This window comes from Kogia breviceps, chromosome 15, assembly GCF_026419965.1.
Source record: "Kogia breviceps isolate mKogBre1 chromosome 15, mKogBre1 haplotype 1, whole genome shotgun sequence".
In the NCBI taxonomy this organism is placed as follows: Eukaryota; Metazoa; Chordata; class Mammalia; order Artiodactyla; family Physeteridae; genus Kogia; species Kogia breviceps.
The window spans coordinates 25,829,112-25,850,664 of NC_081324.1; the positions used below are offsets into that span (position 1 = coordinate 25,829,112).

Sequence of the window (21,553 nt, forward strand, 5' to 3'; positions counted from 1 at the left end):
TATTGAATGTGAGACAGGTGGGACATGGAAAGGATGAAAATATATTATTAACATGAACAAATGTTTGGGTGAAGAGTATATTTTGTTAAATTTATCTTGGAATCTTGGGTCACAAGAATTTCACCCTTATGATTCCTTTGCTGAGCCTGCAGAGAAGATATTTTAAACGCCAGAAAGTGTTAAGGAGTTTGGGTTGTTGCAGGACTCGCTGTACCTTCAACTGTCCTTGCTTGTAGGAAAGATCAGCTCATGGTCTTCACACTGGAATGCACATTTGAGAAAATCCCCAAAGGGTCACCCAATTGGCCTACATTTTGTTATTAATGTATTTACTTGTGATCAGACGCCAAGAATCCGTTCATTTAGCAAAGTGTCAAAAATCCAGATGAGCCAAAGAGATTATGAAGCCCTGTGATGAACTGCTTTGTAGTGGTAGCAGTAGAATACTTTATCTGGAACACCTTGCTGGTGAATGGAGCTACTTCTCCCCAGGTAACAACTGTTAACTTCCACATGTACATGATAGCATTCATTTGTTTATTTAATCAATTACTCCCCAAATATTTCAGAATACCTACTGTATGCTAGGTATTTTGCTAGGCTCTGGAGACTCAGAGATAGAATCAATGCCAGTCCCTGCTCTCAAGTTGCTTCCAATAAAAAGGAGGGGACAGATAAGGTGTAAGGCAGTATGAATACTGTAATAGCAGTCTACACAACATCCAAAAACGTTTATATAACCATATGTCCCTTTAGCCAACGTTTAATTCAATCATCATTATTGGAAAATATCAGTGTTTTATTTCTGTGCATATACAGTATAACATAGAAGAATGAAATGTCTTTTCAAACTACCTAATAAGTCAGTATGTGATTTTTGATTTTTACATGAATTTTTCACTCCCATGACAATCATAAATATAGTTTATCAGGAAATTTCTGACCTTTCTCTAAACAGGTAAAGATACAGACTTATCTTTAAATGATAGGTACTTGCCTTAATTTATCCCTAATACAAATTCAGTTTAGCAATAATATTTAGTTCCAGTTCATCTTTTTAGTTCATCATTTTAATTAAGTTTGGCCTTTCTTCAACCTTTCAGCCCTATTGGTAACTGTTACTTTTCAGTGATTTCAAAAAGATTACATTTTTTAATGATTTTTTAAAAAACCTCCCTGTTAATGGTCATTAACCTTACTCATAGCAGATTATTATACTTCTTTATAATTAGAGGAACCAAACATAAAGTTTTAAGCAGCCAAAATCCCCCAGAAGCCAGAACTTTTATCTGTAGGTCTCTTTAAAATAAGACCCATTGCTTTAAAGCCAAGTAATATAGATTAGGGGGATGGAAGTTTGGTCAAAATATTACCTACTCAAAAATATAAATGACAGCATTTTGCTTGCAATCCCAGAGTAAGGCTTTGCATCTCCGTTTTGAATAACCTTAGTGAAGTTAAGTGATTTGAAATTGAATGCAGTGGGGTAAGCTGGTGAGACAGCTGAAAGCTATTGCAGGTCAAGGAAATCACGTAAAGTGGAGTCATCCTCAATTCCAATCCCTTTCATTGTAGAAATGCCAGAACCATTGGACTCTGAGAGTGGCTGCATCTTGTTATATGTATAGAAGTTTTAAAATCAATTTGATTTTCACTGGTATGATTCTCTAGTGTACTTAATATGCTATGGATGGATTTCTGAGAATAGTTAAGAAGCAGCTACACTTCTCATGAATATATTGCAGATGAGGCGCTCTGATTTTATTATTCCATTCTATTTTAGAACATGCTTATGATTTTTTTTTAAAGTAAAAGAAGAAGAAAAAAATTCTAAAAAGCACAGACTAGTAGATCTGAGTTTTAATTCTCTCACTTACTAGATGACTTTGGATAAACCCTTTAAGTACTCTGGCCTCAGTTTATCCACCTCTAAATTACTACCGACATTTTTATGAACAACGAATTTTGAGGTATTTAAATATATGTATTCAAAATTAACTAATCCTCATATTTCAAATATAAATTTCTTTTTATTTATGGAAACATTTTCCTTCTTGTGGTTTTTACTAATTTATATGAAAATCAAAGAGATGGACAAAAAAAAACTCTTCAGAAAAAAATAAAAAATAGCATTAATTGACAACACAAGTTCTAAAACTTAAGAGAATTCTAAATGAACTCACAATTCACTAATCAACGAAATTTGATATACTGATTCAAGAAGCAATGTGTATGCAGCTCATGATAAATTTTGATCATGAACTGTAAATTTTGTTGTAATTCTTAGTTAACTATGAACCCACAAGTATTAATCTTGCTCTTGTTCCCTTTTTTGGCTAATGGAGTTAATATTTAGTTAGTTCATTTTGTAGCATACCCTCTCCAGTGATATTGATTTTCTTTTCTGTTCTATGACCTCACTACTGTGCCAGACGTCACAGGGGAAGAGTTTAATGTAGAATTTAACACCAAGAAATTAACAGAAGTCCATGTCCCACTGATAGAGGAGAAAATTACTTAACTTTGCTTTCTGTGTAATTGATTTTTTAATGCCTTAATGCAAAATGTTCTTAAAAACCTCTCTAAACCACACGTTGTGCTAAATTTTGGTTCTTGTTCAATGTACTAGTTATACAAACTGTAGATTAACTTTGACCCCATCCAAATTGTACCTCTAAGGTAGATTGTTAGGGAAAGAGAAAATTAAACTTTCAGAAATTTTAAATTAAGTCAGATTATAAAGCTAAGATTAATTATTAAAATTCAGTGTTTGTTTGGCCGTTAAACGTATATAAGAGGAGTCTCTCTTGATCAACAGAGGCCAGGCCTGTGCTGAGGCTGTTGGGAGGCAGAGGGCAGGCCCTCAGCCCAGCCCTGAGGGCGTGACAGTGCCCTGGGAACTACCGAGCAGACACCGTTGGTAGCTTCGCAGGCAGATCTTGCCTTCCCTTCCGGGGTCTGCTCCCCTGCACTAGAACACATACGATATCACGAGTCCCCATGAACTATGGAAACATCTGGATGTTTGACTGAAATTTTTTATTCCTCACCTAAATATTAGAATCCATGTGAATTTCATGTATAGACACAGCCCCAAACTAAAATAGTTTCATTGACTAAATTTGCCCTTCAGTGTGCATTTTCTGAAATGCATTTTTTCCAAATGTTTTTCATCAGTTGTTGTCAACAACAATCCTGGGGGAACAGAGAGGACCCTTCAATGACAAGCAACTTGCTAGCCCCTAGGGCTGCAGGCTGGGGTAGTGCCCCTGAGTGCTGGCTGCAGGCTTAAAGGAGACTTTAAAAGGGAGACATCTTCTTTATCCATTCCTCTGTTGATGGACCCTTAGGTTGCTTCCATATCCTGGCTATTGTAAATAGAGAGATGCAATGAACATGTTGGTACATGACTCTTTTTTTTTTTTTTTTACACTACGCGGGCCTCTCATCACTGTGGCCTCTCCCGTTGAGGAGCACAGGCTCATGGGCCCAGCTGCTCCGCAGCACGTGGGATCCTCCCCGACCAGGGCATGAACCCGTGCTCCCTGCATCGGCAGGCGGACTCTCAACCACTGCGCCACCAGGGATGCCCACATGACTCTTTTTGAATTATGGTTTTCTCAGGGTATATGCCCAGTCATGGGATTGCTGGGTCATATGGCATTTCTATTTGTAGTTTTTTAAGGAACCTCCATACTGTTCTCCATAGTGGCTGTATCAATTTACATTCCCACCAACAGTGCAAGAGTGTTCCCTTTTCTCCACAGCCTCTCCAGCATTTATTGTTTCTAGATTTTTTTATGATGGCCATATGATGGAATATTACTCAGCCATAAAAAGAAACGAAACTGAGTTATTTGTAGTGAGGTGGATGGACCTGGAGTCTGTCATACAGAGTGAAGCAAGTCAGAAGGAGAAAAACAAATACTGTATGCTAACACACATATATGGAATCTAAGGGAAAAAAAATGTCATGAAGAGACTAGGGGTAGGACGGGAATAAAACACAGACCTACTAGAGCATGGACCTGAGGATATGGGGAGGGGGAAGGGTAAGTTGTGACAAAGTGGGAGAGTGGCATGGGCATATATAGACTACCAAATGTAGGGTGGATAGCTAGTGGGAAGCAGCTGCATGGCAGAGGGAGATCAGCTCGGTGGTTTGTGACCACCTAGAGGGGTGGGATAGGGAGGGTGGGAGGGAGGGAGATGTAAGAGGGAAGAGATACAGGAACATATGTATATGTATAACTGATTCACTTTGTTGTAAAGCAGAAACTCACACACCATTTTAAAGCAATTATACTCCAATAAAGATGTTAAATAAAGAAAAAGACAACTGTAACATGTGACTAAAAAAAAAAAAAGGGAGACAGCCAAGATAAGGGGTAGGAAACGGAGTGAGACTGAAAGGAGAAGGAAGGAGGATGTATTGCCATAGAAGGGATGGGTGAATGCTAAAATTTTTACCCTTCGTCCAATGTCAGGTATTTTATATTGTACCCTATATACTTTGATGCCCTATACACATACAGGCTACAATACTTAAATGATCTTATTTATTGAATTCAAGTTTAGCTTGAGAATAGTAATATCTTTTAATCAACTTCTCCCATCTCATGACCACCAACAGAACAGGTCATCTGACCTACTCATTTGGCTGTTAAAATTAAGTGAGCTTTTAAAAAATATAAGGTATTTTTGCTGCTGGAGGCCATGGCAGACACATACATGAATTAGTATTTTCATGTCTCAGTTAACATTCAGTGCTACAGTTTTATTTGTCCCTGAAAGAAATTTTCAAAATGTCAGATAGGAACAAAAATGGAAACAATAACAAACTTCCCCAGTAAACTGAAAATATAGAGTAATTCTTAGACCATACAATGGATCAAAATGTGCTTGTTCATTCGTAGGAATGAGTTCGTGCTTTAAAAACCTTATGACAACTGAGGATTTACAATAGCATTAGTTTGTATTTCTTTCACAAACCAAATTGGATTAAATGAAGTACAACAAGTGTGTGTGGAATATATTTGTACCCCTCGCTAGGGTAGAGATGATGGGGGTTACCTGTAGGGCAGGATCTCTCTGCCTTCAGTAAGCAGATTTTCTAGCTGGGGAAGATCAGACTAGCACAGGTAAAGCACTAGAATATTGGGTACGAGGTGGCAGAGTAAAGATGATATGGACTTAGAACTTCAGCCCAGGAAGGAAGAGATCCGTGGCATCTGCAGAAGTTGGGAAAGGTTTTATGAAAGAGTAAATGACACTTGGGTGGCTTTCTGATTTGGGGTGGATGGGGAGAGGAGGGGGACACCTTAGGGAAGAGAAACAACATAAAGCAGAGCCAGCAGATGTGAGAAATAAAAGTCTGTCTTGGGTAAAAGGTTTGTGCTTAGTGACAGAGAAATACAGGTTGGCTGAGCCGGATGGGACAAGGTTACAGGAGAACCTGGAGTCTCCCGGGGAGGAGTTGAGTGGATTCTGCAATGTAGACCGTGGGGAAACACTGCAGGTTCTCGAGCAGAGGTGTGCCATAATGTTTAAGAGAAAGTCATTACCGTTGTGCCTTGAAACGTAGTGCTGGTGAATCTATTGGCTGTTTTGGTCTTTCCCCCCCCCCCTTTGGATACTCCAGTCTCCCCTTCATCTGCTATTTACTGCTCATGTCTGCTTTGGCATGGTGTATTCTCACATCCATCCCTCTTGTACTTCCAATTTCTGATGGCTGTGTAAGGGCAGACCCAAGGGTGGGGTGGAGCATTCCCCTGGGACGTGGGACCACCTGGTCCTGGAGGACCCTGGAGAGACCAGGGAAGCAGCGACCATGTGGCTCCAGGCTCCCTGGGCCCTGCTGCACTCAGCAGAGGTATAGTTTCTCTGATGTGGCATCACACTGTCTCTGCCCGCCCCCGCGGTGCGAGCAGGATTCATGGGCAACGATGCAGGTCACAGTTAACTGGCCCTGTGAACGTGTGCTTGTGGAGAACTGGTGTGGACTCATCCCTGAGCAGCAGGTCCTCATCACATCAGTCCACTGGATGCATTTTATGCCCTAATTATCCATCACTCTCCAACTTTAAGCCACTCAACTATTTTCTTTTACAATTAAGATCTCTATGGCCCCCCTCCACCCTGGCCTTTTTGTCACTTTTTTTTAAAGGGGGAATATAATGGGAAGGAAAGTAAGAATTTTAGTTTGGGGATTTCTCCAAATGCATTCATTAATTTTGGAAAAGGAAAACGCATTTAACCTGATGGAATATTTATAAAACTGGAAAGCTCATTGTCAACTAAATCTCATTTATTTAATCTAGTATTAGACTGCTTTTTTTTTTTTTAAACCAGATGGAAAACATTAGCAGTAATAGTGAACAAACATATCCAGGCTCCCAGAGGTCATTTTTAACCACCATTAACAATCTGGTTTTCACAGATTAGTAATATGCAAAAGGCAACGGTCCAGTGAAAGATACACAAAAGGCAGCTGAAGCTTCTGTGCTCCTTATTTACCTAACATTGAACCATTTTTTAAAACCCTTTGCAAGTGAGAAATTTGAATCTTCTAAGCTCAAAACTGGCAGATTTTTCTGAGAAGTTACAGCAAAATTCCTGTTTAAAATAGACACATGTAAAATATTAATTAATCCTTCACAAAGCAGATGAAAAGCATATTATTAATGTCATCTATAGATTCACCTGTGGTTAATATAGTTTTATTTACTAGCTATTTGTTTAATGCTTCATACCACTGTAAACCTCCTAACTGTGAAGTAGAAAAGAAATGCAATTTTACATATATTATTTTAATTTTTTCAGTTAATTATCTAGTTGAAATGTAATATAAGGTAAACAGTCCACAAAATACACTAGTAGGTCAAAAACAAGCTGGTCTATAATGTGATAAGGAAATGGCTTCTAGAGTTGCCTATTCAGAAACTAACTATCTCATTTAAATCATGTCTTGAGGGGTTGGGAAAGTTGTAGAATGATAAAATCTCATCATGCTCTGTAGATCGATGCAGAGATGTGTGCATGCTCATTTCTTTTCTTGTTCAACCTCAATATTTTATGTGGGTATGAAACATCTATGCATTTAACATCTGGTTAACTGAGACTAAAGTAAACATAGGTAAAACTGCACATAATATGCATTTATCTTCATTTTAAAATATCATTATTCTTGGTTTATACATTTACGATTTGTTATCAACCTTTGTGTTACTCTTCTTTTAGATAATAGTAGTTTGTAGGAATTACGTTGAGGTCTGTATTTAAAATGCTTCACCGGTATTTCCTCATTCTTTATTATATGGAGAAGAAAGCCAAGGTATTAATGTTCAAAAGCCTACAGAGAGAGGTCATGTCCAAGACGAAAATGAGAATAAGTTTGTGCCAATATGATCTAGAGAGTACAGAAAATGGCTGCCATTAAGGAACTCACGTTGCCCTGGATATTGTTGTGCTGATGATGGGGAGCCAGAGGGAGTGCCTTCCCATAACTGTGCACATGCTTGGGAATATTTGTACATGTGTATTTTCATACACACATATGCACACATGTATACCTGCACTCACATACCCCTGCCAGTCATCATGTGGACTGCAGAATCACCACTTATAATATCAGGCTGAGGACTTTTCTGTCCATCCTTGATATTGTAGGCTGCCACTTTGGGAAGAAATTCTGTTTCCCTCTTTGCAGAAATTTTTCCCTTGACAATGAAATTCCTCCAGTATTCCTGGAAGTGCCCGGGACCATTTCACTCTATTTCTTGCTGAGGAAGGGAAATGAAAAGATAAGAGAACAGAATTGAAACGATGCATCTAACTTGTGCTGTGATTTAGAATTTGCGACCTCCTAGGGTCCCTTTCAGTGACAGCTGAAGACACTTTATTGAATATGAGTATGTGTCTAGCACTGTGCAAGGCACTGGCCACGCAGAAAAGACAGAGCCCCTCCTCCAGGTAGCCTACCTAGTAGGTGCAGAAGGCTGGAAGCAAACGGCACCAAGGACATGGAAGAGCTAACCTGGGGGGCAGGGGAGGGGGGTAGAGGAAACCTTCTCAGAGCACCTTTGTCTGCACTGCCATATCCCTATAGATAGAAACGGAAAGCTTAATTAAATTCTGTGGGTAATTGCAAATAACAAGTTGAAACCTTTTTTAATTCTGATAGCTGAATGAATGCATTTCTTTGCTTTGTTTATGTTTTCTGGATTATGTAGACTCAATTTATGACTGTAGATATATACATTTTCTTAGCTTGTCATCATTCTAGTTAGGACAGAAGAAAACTAGGTAAGAACAGCAATCTAACTTCTATCCACAATACACTTTATACTGTTTGAAGACAAGTAGTTAAGAAACTATCATCAGCAAGCATATGACTGTTACAAAGTAGCATAACTTATTTCATTTCTTTCTTTTAGGTTGATTTCTTTTCAAAAAACTGTCAATTATTAGGAAACCACTCCAGGCTCATAACTTCTCTCCCAGGGACAGCTAAAGCCTCCTCCTGCTGCTTTTTCACCACCCCACATTTTGGTGCTCCAAGAAGGCTGGAGGCTTCTGCTTCCATGGTGTCGGGTGCTTTCCCAATAAAATCAGGCTTCTTCACTTCTAGAAACAGAGGGAGTCTGATCAGATTTCTCCCAGAAATGTCAGCTGTTCAACATCCTCTTTTGCCCTTCTAGCAGTTAGCTTGGTTGTAAAGGCTGGGCAGTGGTAGGGGCTGGGAGGGAGGCTGACATCAGGAGTCTGCTTTCATGGAGCTGTCGTCGCAGTCTAGGTGGATTCGGCCCTCATTTTCTGTCACTCCCCTCCATGGCTCAGGGGAATGATACACGAGTAAATGAGGACGACGTTTGGCTCCAAGGACTTCCACCTTGAAGTTATATTTTAAAAACTCTTTTGTAAATATTAATAGAAAGTGAAAATAACAACTTGCAGAAAATAGCCTACACAAAACTAATATTTTTTTTCTCCTTTTTTTTTTTTTAAAGGTGAACACACACAAGAGACGAATTCACCTCATTCACTCAGAAAGGATGTAGAAAATATGGGGAAAGGTATGGAAAAGTTTTAATTCTGTAGAACTTCTCTTAGCTTTAAAAGACTAAAGAGATAATAGGAGGAGATTTTTGTTCCACACTATATTTTAAGCTTGACAAGCAGCATATGAATAATATATGGACGATGGGGTGGATATAATTGAGATTAATGCATACATATCAATCAATACATGACACTGTAAAATAATACTTTAAAATAATACATTACATTGATTGATATTCATGGATTTCTGCACAAAATCTATCCTATGTCTATGCGACACTTTTTAAACTGGTAAAATATTTTGTCTTATAATAATAAATTGCCATATATAACAGTTCTCTGGAGAATTATTTGTAAAGATTAGTAAAATGATTCCTCTTTTTTTCTTTATTAGAAGAACTTCAGAAGGTTTTATTTGAACAAATAGATTTGCGGAGACGACTAGAACAAGAATTCCAGGTGTTAAAAGGAAATACATCTTTCCCAGTATTCAGTAAGAAATCACTTTTATTTCGTTGCCTTATGATATTTGATGACATTTCTATTATTAGGCATAAGGATAGGCTTCTAAATGTTATGTGATTACACAAAGTACCACAGGGTCTTCCGGTGGTCCCAAAGTATTTGGAAATTTTAGCCTGTTATTTATGCTTTGAATCAGCTGACATAAAATTTCTTATAAGAACCTTTTGGTGTTTATTCTATTGGTATATGTGTATCTGTGCATATGTATTGTGTACATTTAAAACATGTATGCAAATATACCATTAAATATGTAAATATATTTAAATAGTCAGAAATATTAATATTTTTTAAAACAAAAGAATTACTCAGGTATTTTTTTCTCTAAGGTAGGAAAAACAAAAGAACAGTTAATTCTTATTCTCAGATAGTGCTAGAGAGCTGCCTGGTGCTTGAGACATGAAGATTTAAAATTCAACAATTCAATGTACACATAGTTTATTCATTAAAATTAGTACAATTTTAGTAGTTTGGGATTCTCCATCCATATTTAGTATTAAAATTCCATTCCAAATTTGGTGGCAAGAGAAACTGTAGCATAAAAACTATTGGTTCTACTCCCAGAGTCCTAGAATTTCAGAAAGACCTATGATAGGTGTCCAGATTCCTAAAATTCACCTGTCGTGCTCTGAATCACGTTTGGACAAATACATCACAGTAGTATTTTTCAAGCTTTTTGGAGTTTCCTTTAGTCATATTTTAAATTATATACATTTAATATTAATTTTTTCAGGGACACTTTTTTAGAATGTCAGTGCCCTTTGTTTTTTAATCCAGGCATCACAAAACTCATGTTGGTAATTCCTGTGGTAGAGCCATAGGCAAACATCCAGAAAAAGATTTTTCAGTAATTGTGACAATTTTAATAGTATGAGCACAAAAGTCTGCACTCGCCAGAGCTTCTCAAATGTAATCATCAGCACAAACTGAAACACATGCCTTCTCGGGTAGCATTTTTGAATAGTACTGGGTTCCTGGTAACATGTCAAACTAAGTTCCACCAGACTGCTTAGCAGGGATAAAAATGAAGAGGACTCATGATGGAAGAGAGTTCTGGCCCCAAGGAGCGATAGGGTCGGTCAAGTTTGTGATCTGTCAGTATCCGCAAGGGAGGTTTGGAGCTCACGATGCTTCAGTATTTTGAATTTGGAGAATGCCTGCTGAGGCTTAGAATAAGATGGAAGGGAGGAGAATGGCCAGTAGCTTTTGATAGTGTGTTGGGATCATCATGACATTTGTAGCTTCAAGGAAAAGAGAAACATATTAAAAATATCTTTGAAACCTTGAAAAACAGGTGCTTCCAAGGGATCCAGGATTCTCTCATTTCTAAAACCACATCTTAAAAAAGACTGCACAGTTCCTTGCAGCGATGAGCAGACACTGAGTGATTTGTGTCCCTTCTAAGCTGATGTTTATCTAATTGTTGAGTTTGCAGATCCAGCAGAGTGAGTCCAAATCCCACTGAATCCCCAAAGTATCCACCTAACTCCATGTGAAACCAGTGTAGCCATAATTTATCCCATTAATAAAAGCTGATCAATCATTTTAAGGAATTAAGTAATTTATACATTTTCTTACTAACTACTCTACCATACAACATGTTTGTGTTTCTGTTTTTTTAAAAAGTTAGAATGTTGTAGTACCACTGTCCAGTTTCCATTCAGACCCATCACTCATCCTTTTGGTGTGAATTAAAATGAATCCTCTGTGATTTCCACGTATGTGAAACACTTCAATTAAACAACAACAGAAAAGTTTTGCCCTTTTTTGTCGACAGCGTACTCCACTGACCAAGGAAGTGGTGCCCAAGTTTGAATAATGCGTGGTTTAGACACACCACAAAGAGGCAGTTAATTTCACACCAGTGAAAATAGCAAATGCACATTAAGTGCTTGCTAACTAAATGTGAGAGGCCGTGAGGCTGGCAGACAGGTTTAGATTCACCCAGATGGAAAGGGGAGGATGGAACTTTGTAAAGCCGCATCAGAAGGAAGCAGAGAGGAATCCCAGCAAGAGCTTTTTACCAGGAGGTGGACTCACAGTCACAACACTTCAAACCCAGTTCACTTAGAGCACTGGGGACCTAAGCTAAGCTATCACCTGGGACAGTTAGGAATCCAGGCTCAAAATACCCTGAGATACTTTGTGGCTCTGCTACCTCATGGCTGTAGGACCTTGGAAACGGTAAAGTGGGCCAGATAATTCCTGTCCCACAGGAAGATGAGGACCAAATGCAAGGATCCCCGTGAAGGTCTGAGCACATCCCTAGCACAGGATAAGTGCTCGATAACATCAGCAGTGACGGTGATGGAGATGACGAAGCATAGGGAGGAAGAGGAAACTATTAACACCGAGCTCTCGGAAAGCATTTCTAGAATGAGTCCAAACTTCTGAGCTTCTCTTGTTGTGCTTTGGGAGTGAGTAATGACCTGTGGCACAGATGGTGAGGATAAAGATGAGAGGAAGAGAAGGAGGAGGTGGGGGAGGGAGGAAAGTGGAAGAGGAGGAGGGGGAGAAAGCAAGCCTCCATACTCTGTGGGCAGAGGTTGGGAGGACGAGGAAGGACAAGCAAGTCTGTCCACTTGCTGGACAGAGGCTTCCAGAGCTGCAAGACTCTGATGGGGAAATGCAGGGAGGAGGAAAGGAGCTGACACCGCAGAGCAAGCAGGCATTTACCATGCAGGTGGAGGCAGCAGAGAGCCTGGCGGCTGGTAGCGGGGTCTCCAGGTTTGGACACCGACTCCCCCACTGAGTAACCTTAGGCAAGTTACCTAACCCCCCTTTTCAACTGTAGAACAATGCTACTACCCGTCTCGTGGCGTTGCCGAGAGGATTAAGTGTATAAAGTGTTTCGCATAGTGACTAGTGACTGATCCATAGTAATGTGAGTTGCTGCTACTGTTACCATTTTAAGGGTAATATGTACATTCCTGCAGGGGCTTTATTGTAAACCAGCTGATATTAGAAATCAGAACTTCTAGAGCTTTCCTGGGCTGTAGTTATAGAGGATGAAACAGGCAGTGAAACTTATTTTGATACGAGACAATCCGTTTAGTTGACAAAACTGGGTAGAACATGAGAAGAGAGCTCAGGAGGGGATCCTGAGGGAAGGTGGGAGAAATGTAATCTAGATTGGGTAGAAATAAGAGTTGGGAGGAAATGGATGAGGAGGAGCTCCACCTTTATCAAGGTCACTGAGATGACAGCAGGACAGCTGGTCCCACATCCTGCAATGACAGTCATGTTTAATTGGACAGGAATAAATGGTTGGAGACCCTGCCCCCAAGATGCCACCATTCCGAGCTCTCCCACTAAGAACTGGTCTGATTTGCAGCTGCAAATCCAGAAGTCATTTTAGCCATCACGTTGTGTCTGCCTTCCCTAGTGAATCTCTCCTTCCTCCCTTCTCCTCCAACACCTTGCACCTTCCTTTATTACAGTATTCAGGCCTTTGCTGTAGTTCTTCATTCATTTTACTCTCTTGCCACTGGCCATCAGTACAACTTCGGAGCCTAGGCCTGACTGGGACCTGCCAAAGGGTTGCTGGATGAGGCCACGAATGGAGAAGGCCCTCACCCTCTCCCTCTCCTGTGTCGCTGCTGCGGGGTGCCCTGCGTCCTCACCTCCCTTCCCCACTCCAGCCCTTTCTGCTCGCTGCCATTAGCCCTGCCTTCCTAAAAACCTACCTTTGGCACCACATCTTCCACTCACTACAGTGATTCCCTATTGCTGACCATATCGCGTCCAGTCTGTCTCCTGACTGGCTTTTACAACCCTCCATAATCGGCTTATTTCCAGGCTTATTTCCACTTCTCCCCCTACTCAGTTCCACTTAGCCTGCGGACCGCCCTCACCCCTCACTTGCCACCTCTGCGCCCTGCATTTCTCTAGTCCAAATGCCTCCCTTGTCTAGGTGCTCCTCATCATTTGGGACACAGCTCAAGCTCTGCCACCTCCAGGAAGCCTTCCCACTCTTGCAATATGCACTCTGTGCTGAAGTCCTCCTGTGTTTATTTCTAGTTCCATGGGTGTTTTGTGTTCACTCCTCTCTGATTCTTTCACCCTCTACCCGACAGTGTGGTAAATAATTTCAGGAAAGAGTCTTCTGTTGCTGCACATGCAGCAAATTGTGGGAACATGACGTATGCTCCAATCAATGGTTGATATAAATGTTGGAGTCATATTTGAAGAGATTAAAACTGACAATGAAGATGAGATTGGATCACTGATAAAGGAGATTAGCAAGGACTCATGAGTTGAGTCCTTGGATTTGCAGGTATGATGACAAATTCATGGCACTTGAGAGAACCAAGTGGAAAGGCCAGTGGTTTACAACAGGGAAGACCTAATGACTGGGGTTTTGTGAAAAGCTTAACTGGTAGATTTTGATCATGTCATCGTTTTCGATTTTTATAAAAAATTTCTTTTCCAAGTTACTTTTAAGGTTACTTCTTATTAAAAACAAACTACATTTCATCCACCCGAATATGACAGTCCCATCTTTCACCTGTGGCTGTTACTAGATTCATTCTGTGTTCAGTGGTTTCCATCCTTCCTTCCTCGCTCTTTGTTGTAGCATCCTCTAGAGGAGGGATGGGAATTCTAAAACATGGTACAGATCAAAAGTCTCTGTCGTTGTTTAAAAGCAGTGATAACAAAATAAAGACTATGTAAATGAAATAAGCCCCAAAGCCTATTGCTTGATGAGTAGGCTCTACCAGGGAGACTAGATCTACCATATGAGTTCTCTGCTTATTTCTAGTGCCAGGTATGTAGGCTGGATACTTTTTGTTGCTGTTTGAAAAACTCTTTGGCTTTTCAAACTGTCCACGTTTGCAGAGCACAGCCTTCAGTGCTTTTCTCTGCCACCTCTTTTTATGCTATCGTCTTCCGAAAAGAGTTGGGTTTCAAGTGATTCTCATTAGAGAAAACAGCTTAATGATTTTTTCATCTCCACTTAAATTGTGTCTTCATAAACCTTAGAACATAGCAAAACTTTTAGTTTTTTTTCTCTTGCCAATTAACAATCTTTATATCTCTAAAGTTATACACATGCTTCTTGTAGAAAATTTTAAATATACAGAAACATAAAGGAAAGAAAATAAAAGTCACCCATAATCCTGTCACCTAGAGGAAACCAATGTTAACATTTTGGAGTTTCAGCCTTTCTAGTGCATATTAAATCATTTTTTAAACAAAATGAAATATTACACACACCAGTTTTTACCCTCCTTTTTTTTCCTTTTTTTTTTTTTTTTTTTTTTTTTTTGCGGTACACGGGCCTCTCACCGCTGTGGTCTCTCCCGTCGCGGAGCACAGGCTCCGGACGCGCAGGCTCAGCGGCCACGGCCCACGGGCCCAGCCGCTCCGCGGCACGTGGGACCCTCCCGGACGGGGGCACGAACCCGCGTCCCCTGCATCGGCAGGCGGACTCCCAACCGCCGCGCCACCAGGGAAGCCCTACCCTCCTTTTTTGCACTTAATATGAGCTTCTTTTCAAGACTACCTAGCAGTCTATAAATGCACTCTTATATTGGACATTAAAGTTTATCCAAGTTTTAGGCATCGTTGTTACTGAATCTTTGTACAAATCCATGATCATCTCCTTAGGATAAACTCCTAAAAGAATTTCTGTTAGAGTATGAACTTTTCAAAGCTCTTGATACATAATTTTATGTTGCTTTCCAGAAAGGTTGTACTAATTTATACTTCCATCCTTGGAACACCACGTATCATCTTTTCTTTAGATCTTTGCTAACTTAAATGGAAAAAGTGGTTCCTCATATCATTTCCTTTTCTTTCATTGATATTGAACACTTTGCACAGGTCTGTCATCCATTTGTAAGTTTTGTGAATGCTCATGTATTCTCTCCCCATATTTCTTTCTTTTTTTTTTTTTTTTTTTTTTGCCGTACGCGGTCCTCTCACTGTCGTGGAGCACAGGCTCCGGATGCGCAGGCCCAGCGGCGATGGCCCACAGGCGCAGCCGCTCCGCGGCATATGGGATCTTCCCGGACCAGGGCACGATCCCGTGTCCCCTGCATCGGCAGGCGGACTCTCAACCACTGCGCCACCAGGGAAGCCCCCCATATTTCTTTTGACATGTTCATTTTCTTCTGGTTTATGTGAACTCTTTATATACTAAAATATTAATTCTTTGTCATGTTGCAAATATTCTTTTGTTTCTGTCCATTTTTAAATGTTGACTCTGGTGTTTTGTGTTTATTGTCATACCAAAGTTTTACACTTTTATCTAATCAAATCTGTCTTTCTTGTTTGCTTTTTGTCTTTGATGCCCTTCCTCACTCCAATTTTATAAAAATATTCACCATTTTTCTGGCACTTTAACAGCTTCATTCTTTTTTCCACTTTAACTTAAAGAATTGTACTGTGTGCCATCGTAGAGCAATGAGCATGAATTAAGTAAGGACTAGCTATCATCATGCCACTCCAAATTACCCTTAGCTATTTCCTTCTGCAACATCAGACTCTCCTGGGATGCCAGGGAGGTGCCACAGCCAGCTTCAGGCCGCCCTTCATCTCCCACCCACCTCAGCATCACCCTGATCAGACGCACTGCAGAGCCCGAGAGGGACAGAAGAAGCTGCTGAGGTTCAGAGGGCAGTTCTCTCCTTCACAGAGGGAGACCTGCTTGGGATGTGCTCTGGTGTCTGGAAAACACACTGATCTTCTGAAGGTATTCTGGCCCAGGCACTGGGCCAAGGGCACTGGAACCAGGGCAGTTTGTGGAGCACTGGCTCCTGTTACCTTGTACCCAGCCTATGGGCTTTGACCTACCTCCAGAGCATCCTGAGGTGGCAGGTGGGTGCCAGCCCCTCATACAGTACCTGACTTCTAATTTTTATCAGTATAAGTCAAGTATAAGTCACTCAAGTATAGCCACTCCCCATTTTCCAACACAGGAAAGACAGAACTGGGTGTGTGGAGCCCAACCAAATCAGTTTACCTTGTCATCAAATCTTAAAGCAGTAGAGCAAGAAAGGACCTTACAGAAGCACATCGTTCCACACCCTTGTCTGTTCCAATAAGGGTCTGAGCCTCCAGAGGGGGAGTAATTACTGTCCAAGGCAGAATCCAGACCTTCTGGTGGGTACTTCATTGTTCTATTCATTCCTCGTTCATTAACTAGCCCGTGCTGTGTGCCAGGCCCTGTGGTGGGCGTTGGAAATTTTAAAAGTGTCTAAAACTTATCTTCCTGTCCTCACTGTTTCACTGAGAGACAGATGTATAGCAACTAATCATAGTACGGATTATGGCTGCATTAACAAAGGTATGTACAGAGTGCTGGAGGATACAAGAGAAATGTGGCTAATTCTGGCGGGAGAGGGCAGGAGAATTGGAGAGAACATTTCAGAAGACAGAACGTTTGAGCTGGACTTTAAAGAAAAGGGAGATGTTTGCTGTAAGGGCCAGGCCACAGCAGTGGCAAACACAGAGTGGCTGGGAGTGCAATGCACGTGTGGACTGGAGAGTGGTTTGGTGGGTGATGCGGTGGAAGGCGTTTCCTCTGCCCCCTTTGCTGCAAGCAGCTCCAGCTGAGCCACTTGCTGTTCCCTACTCCCGCCTCCACATCTTAGCGAAGAATGCTGATCACATCTCCTCAAGCTCTTCCTCCTGCTTAACCCTCCAAGGGAATGAGGGCCCCTTCCTTGACCCTTGCATAGTACCACAGGCTTACCTCTATTACAGTAACTTTCACATCAAAGTCTGAGGTGAGAGCAGGAAATGGGTCTTCTTAAAAATATGTATATAATAAAAGGCAAAACTATGGAGACAGTAAAAAGATCAGTGACTGCTAGGGGTGGAGTGGAGGGGAGGAATGAATCAGCAGAGCACAGAGGATTTCAGGGAAGTGAAAATACTCTGTATGATATTGTGAGGATAGACATAGGTTATTATATACTTGTCCAAACCCATAGAATGTCCAACACTAAGAGTGAATCCTAAGGTAAACTATGGACTTTGGGTGATAATGAGGTGTCAATGTAGGTTTATCCGTGGAAACAAATTCTGGTGAGTGATGTTGATAATGGGGGAGGCTGTGTGTGTTGGGGGAGGCTCAGAGTATATATGGAAAATCTCTGTACCTTCCTCTTAATTTTGTTGTGAACCTAAAACTGCTCTTTTAAAAAGGTCTTTTAAAATTAATTAATTAAAAATACATGCTTGAGGTTGGAGAAGGAATTCAAATAGTGTAGAAAGATAGATCAAAAAAATAAAAAGAACAATGTTTTTAGTTTCTAAGTATCCAGAATCTCATGAGTGGTAAAGGGTTTTTTACCCTGAAAGCAATGGGAAACCCTCATGGAGTTTTAAGCAGGAGAATGAAAGGGATTTGGAGGCCAGATGGTCAGTTGGGAAACTTTTCAGGGAAGAGGTGTCCGCATTTGGGAGGTAACAACGGCAAAGAGAGGAGAGGATGGAGGGAGAATATACAGGACTCACACACCAGTTGGCTGTAGAGATGAAAGGAAGAGACGAGATGATGACAGAGTTTCTGGTTTCTTCAAGCCCCTGCCCTGACAATCCACCACAGATTCATATGAAATCATGTTAATTTCTCATTTAAAGCCGAAAAAGCTGAAGTTAGCCAAGTCCACACTTTAAAAAGATCAATGGAGAAGACGAAAGAACATGATGCACATTAGGAAGTCATTCCTTTCTGGAAATACAATAAAAATGATCAATATGTAGAATGGCAACGATATTTTGCACAATATTTCTTAAAGTTCCTTCTTTCTCAGATTGAGGCAAGGTCTGTAGAACCACATAGGCCCAAGGAGGACATAAGATAAGGCTGCTACCGGGTGGGAGAGTTTGCAGGTTGGGAGAGTCCAGTCAGAATACATTTATCACTCACTCTCTTAGACATGAGATGAGCTGCAGTGTAGCCAGGCAGGCACATCTAACAGACCTACGTCTTATCACCCAAGGGTTCGCGTGCACAAGGGTCCACGTTTCCTATGATTGGCTTTGTCTGAGCTTCACCCCGTCACTAGCACTAGACTTCTGAAGACAGTGGAAGCTCTCAGTACTGTGACTGGCTCAAGTGTTCAAAGACTAGAGAACATGCTGCCCTCGACATTCCTGAGTAGTTATTATGTGCAAGGGATTATACTAGATGGGCTATGTGATTCTGTGAAATATAAGAGATAGACCTTAGCCTCTCAGGATTTACTGTCTATTCGGATTAAATCACAGTCTTGAAGAAAACATCTCTTCAAACAACTATAGTGTTTACTTTTAAAAATACCAAAGGGCAGGGTGGGGGCGGTTCTATGAGACTGTCAGTAATATTTTTACTAAATATACCAATAGTAGATTTTGCACTTTAATTAATTTATCTCTCTGTTTCTCACTCCTACCAGATAATTTTCAGGATCAAATGAAAAGGGAACTAGCCTACCGAGAAGAAATGGTGCAACAGTTACAAATTGTAAGATGCATTTATACTTAAAAATAAATGCAAGGTGATGGGTTTGTTTTCAAAGCACCCAATATGTATGAAGCTGTTTGTGTTTTTGCCTTGAAATCCTTTGGTCCACTTCCCTCTCCGCTGGTTTAGATGCTAATTGCCAAGAGATTTACTTAGATGCAGGCTACCATGTTTTAATAGACAGATGTGTACATTGTCTCTGAGGGTGAACCAGAGGAACCTGCATTGTCTTCCGCTGTGCAAACTTCTGAACACAGCTGTGCAGCTGGGCTGCACCAGAAGCTCAGGGAAGGGGCCATCGTCTTTGTCTTCCTGCTCCTTCCACCACCCAGACCTGAGCAGGCCCTCTGCTGTCAATAGAACTTAGTATAAATACAATTAATCAATTAAATTCACTTGAACGATGATGAAAAGAAACGAATTATTTCCAAATGAAGTGTGTTACTCTATCCTAATCATGTCTGAAAGTGGACACTGACAAAGATCTATTTATACAGAAACAGGGAAACAGGAAAATGTCTGATAAATAAATGTTGCGAGGTTTTATGTTTTTCGTTTTTTGAGTTGTTTTTTTTCTTTTTTCCTGAATGCCTCACCCTTTGTCCCCATGCAGATACATCTGGTATTATTTATTAGTGCTTTGAAAGCAGTCTCCCAAGCTTCCTCATTTTCATGAGTACAATGGGGAAATAATTTCTGCTTAGTTTTTGTAAGATTTTTTATTTATTTATTTACGGCTGTGTTGGGTCTTCGTTGCTGTGCACGGGCTTTCTCTAGTTGAGGTGAGCGAGGGTTACTCTTCATTGCGGTGCCGGGCTTCTCATTGCAGTGGCTTCTCTTTGTTGGGGAGCATGGGCTCTAGGCGCGTGGGCTTCAGTAGTTGTGGCACGCTGGCTCAGTAGTTGTGGCTCACGGGCTTAGTTGCTCCGCGGCATGTGGGATCTTCCCTGACCAGGGCTCAAACTCGTGTCCCCTGCGTTGGCAGGCGGATTCTTAACCACTGCGCCACAAGTCCATTTATAAGATATTTTTAATCACCTGGGTAAAGACATACATTGATCCTTAGTGTTCTTCACAGCATGATTATTATAATTTGGGTTGCTTGGTGTTTCTGAGCTGGTCCACGTTATCCTTATACCATGAAGCATGTTTCTATGCAGACCCGCCTGTCTTGTCTAGAGAGCCAGGCATCTAGCTTTCTGTCAGGATTATTTAAGGAAGATGGTTATTGATGTTTCCTTTCTGCATGGGAGAAATCACGCTTGCGTTCATGGAGATTGCTGAGAGTCATTTTGAAAGCAGCCTTGTATTTCATGTTTTCCCCCATTCTAGGGGCTCTATTAAAAGTACTGCTTCTAACTTTAACCCTCCTTCTGAGGTTTTCCTGGATCTCAAGTGCTGGTTAACAACTCTCAGTTCTGAAAACCACCTCAACATAAGACTCTCTTAAACAGGATCCTTCTTCTTGTTTTGGTTTTGTTTGTGTTACTTTTATTTGCACCTAACTTCACTGGGGAACAGAAGGATTTTCTTAATCAAGTGAAAACGAATCCCCCACAGGGGTTAAAAAAAAGTATCTACTCTTCTTAGCTTTTGATACCTAGATAATAAGAGCTGCTCATTACTTGCTGTGAATTTACGTATTGTTTTATTTGTCCAGAGGAAGAATGTAAAGATAGAATCAGAGGTAGAAGCATATAAAATTTTAAGACCTTACTTACTTTACATAGGATATCGTTTTCAGACTCTTAAAACAAACATTGCCACATATGCAACCAAAAATGTGTGACGGCTGGGTGGTGATGAGCATAGCAAAATGGGCATTAGGAAAGGAAACTAAATAGTTATTTCAGTGCCAGTTATTTAAGGCCAGTTATGTAATTTTAATGTCTTAATTTTCTTTGACTTTTGGTTTCTTTAGTAAAAGAGGAAATGATATTGCATCCATGTAATAAGCAGGCAGCATTAATAAATGAAAAAATATCTCTTGTCTTTTGAGATATTTGGTATATGGAAGATACAAATTGGTATTACAAAATATCTTTATTATGTTGTATTGCAAAATATTTTATCATTATGTATTTATTTATCTAGACAAGTGTTATTAATTCATATTCCTCTAGATAGTAAATTTTCCTCGTTGCAAATTAAATTCTTTGGGAGGAGCTGGAATGTTTTCCCCCAGCCTTGTAGGTACCATATAATTCCTGAAATCCACAAAATACATCCAGGCTACCAACATGAAAATTGGTGATATAGACATGATTCGTCCCTTCTGCTTCTTCCCCTTCTTTTGTGTCCCCTATCCTTAGATGCCCGGGTCCTCGTGCTACCTTCAACACCTAGCATGGTGTCTAACATCAAATAGGGATCAGTAGGCATTTGTTGAATTAATCACCACCCATGGATGCCCCCTGACCCAACTCTGATACTGTCATGTAGCAGTCCTCTTAATTCTTTTCCAAATTTACCTGGCTTGGTCCTGATTTCCTAAATTTTTTTTTTTGTGTGCTG

General features: G+C 40.5%; 1 protein-coding gene across 1 annotated transcript in view; it reads left to right on the top strand.

Annotated features, from left to right (window-relative positions):
• The window catches only part of SKOR2 (SKI family transcriptional corepressor 2), a 34,518-nt gene that overhangs the window by 7,279 nt on the left and 5,686 nt on the right, over positions 1–21,553 (top strand). The window contains exons 4-6 of the mRNA XM_059039742.1: positions 9,009–9,074; positions 9,455–9,553; positions 18,972–19,039. Coding sequence (XP_058895725.1) covers positions 9,009–9,074; positions 9,455–9,553; positions 18,972–19,039 — 233 coding nt within the window. The remainder of the gene's footprint in view (positions 1–9,008; positions 9,075–9,454; positions 9,554–18,971; positions 19,040–21,553) is intronic.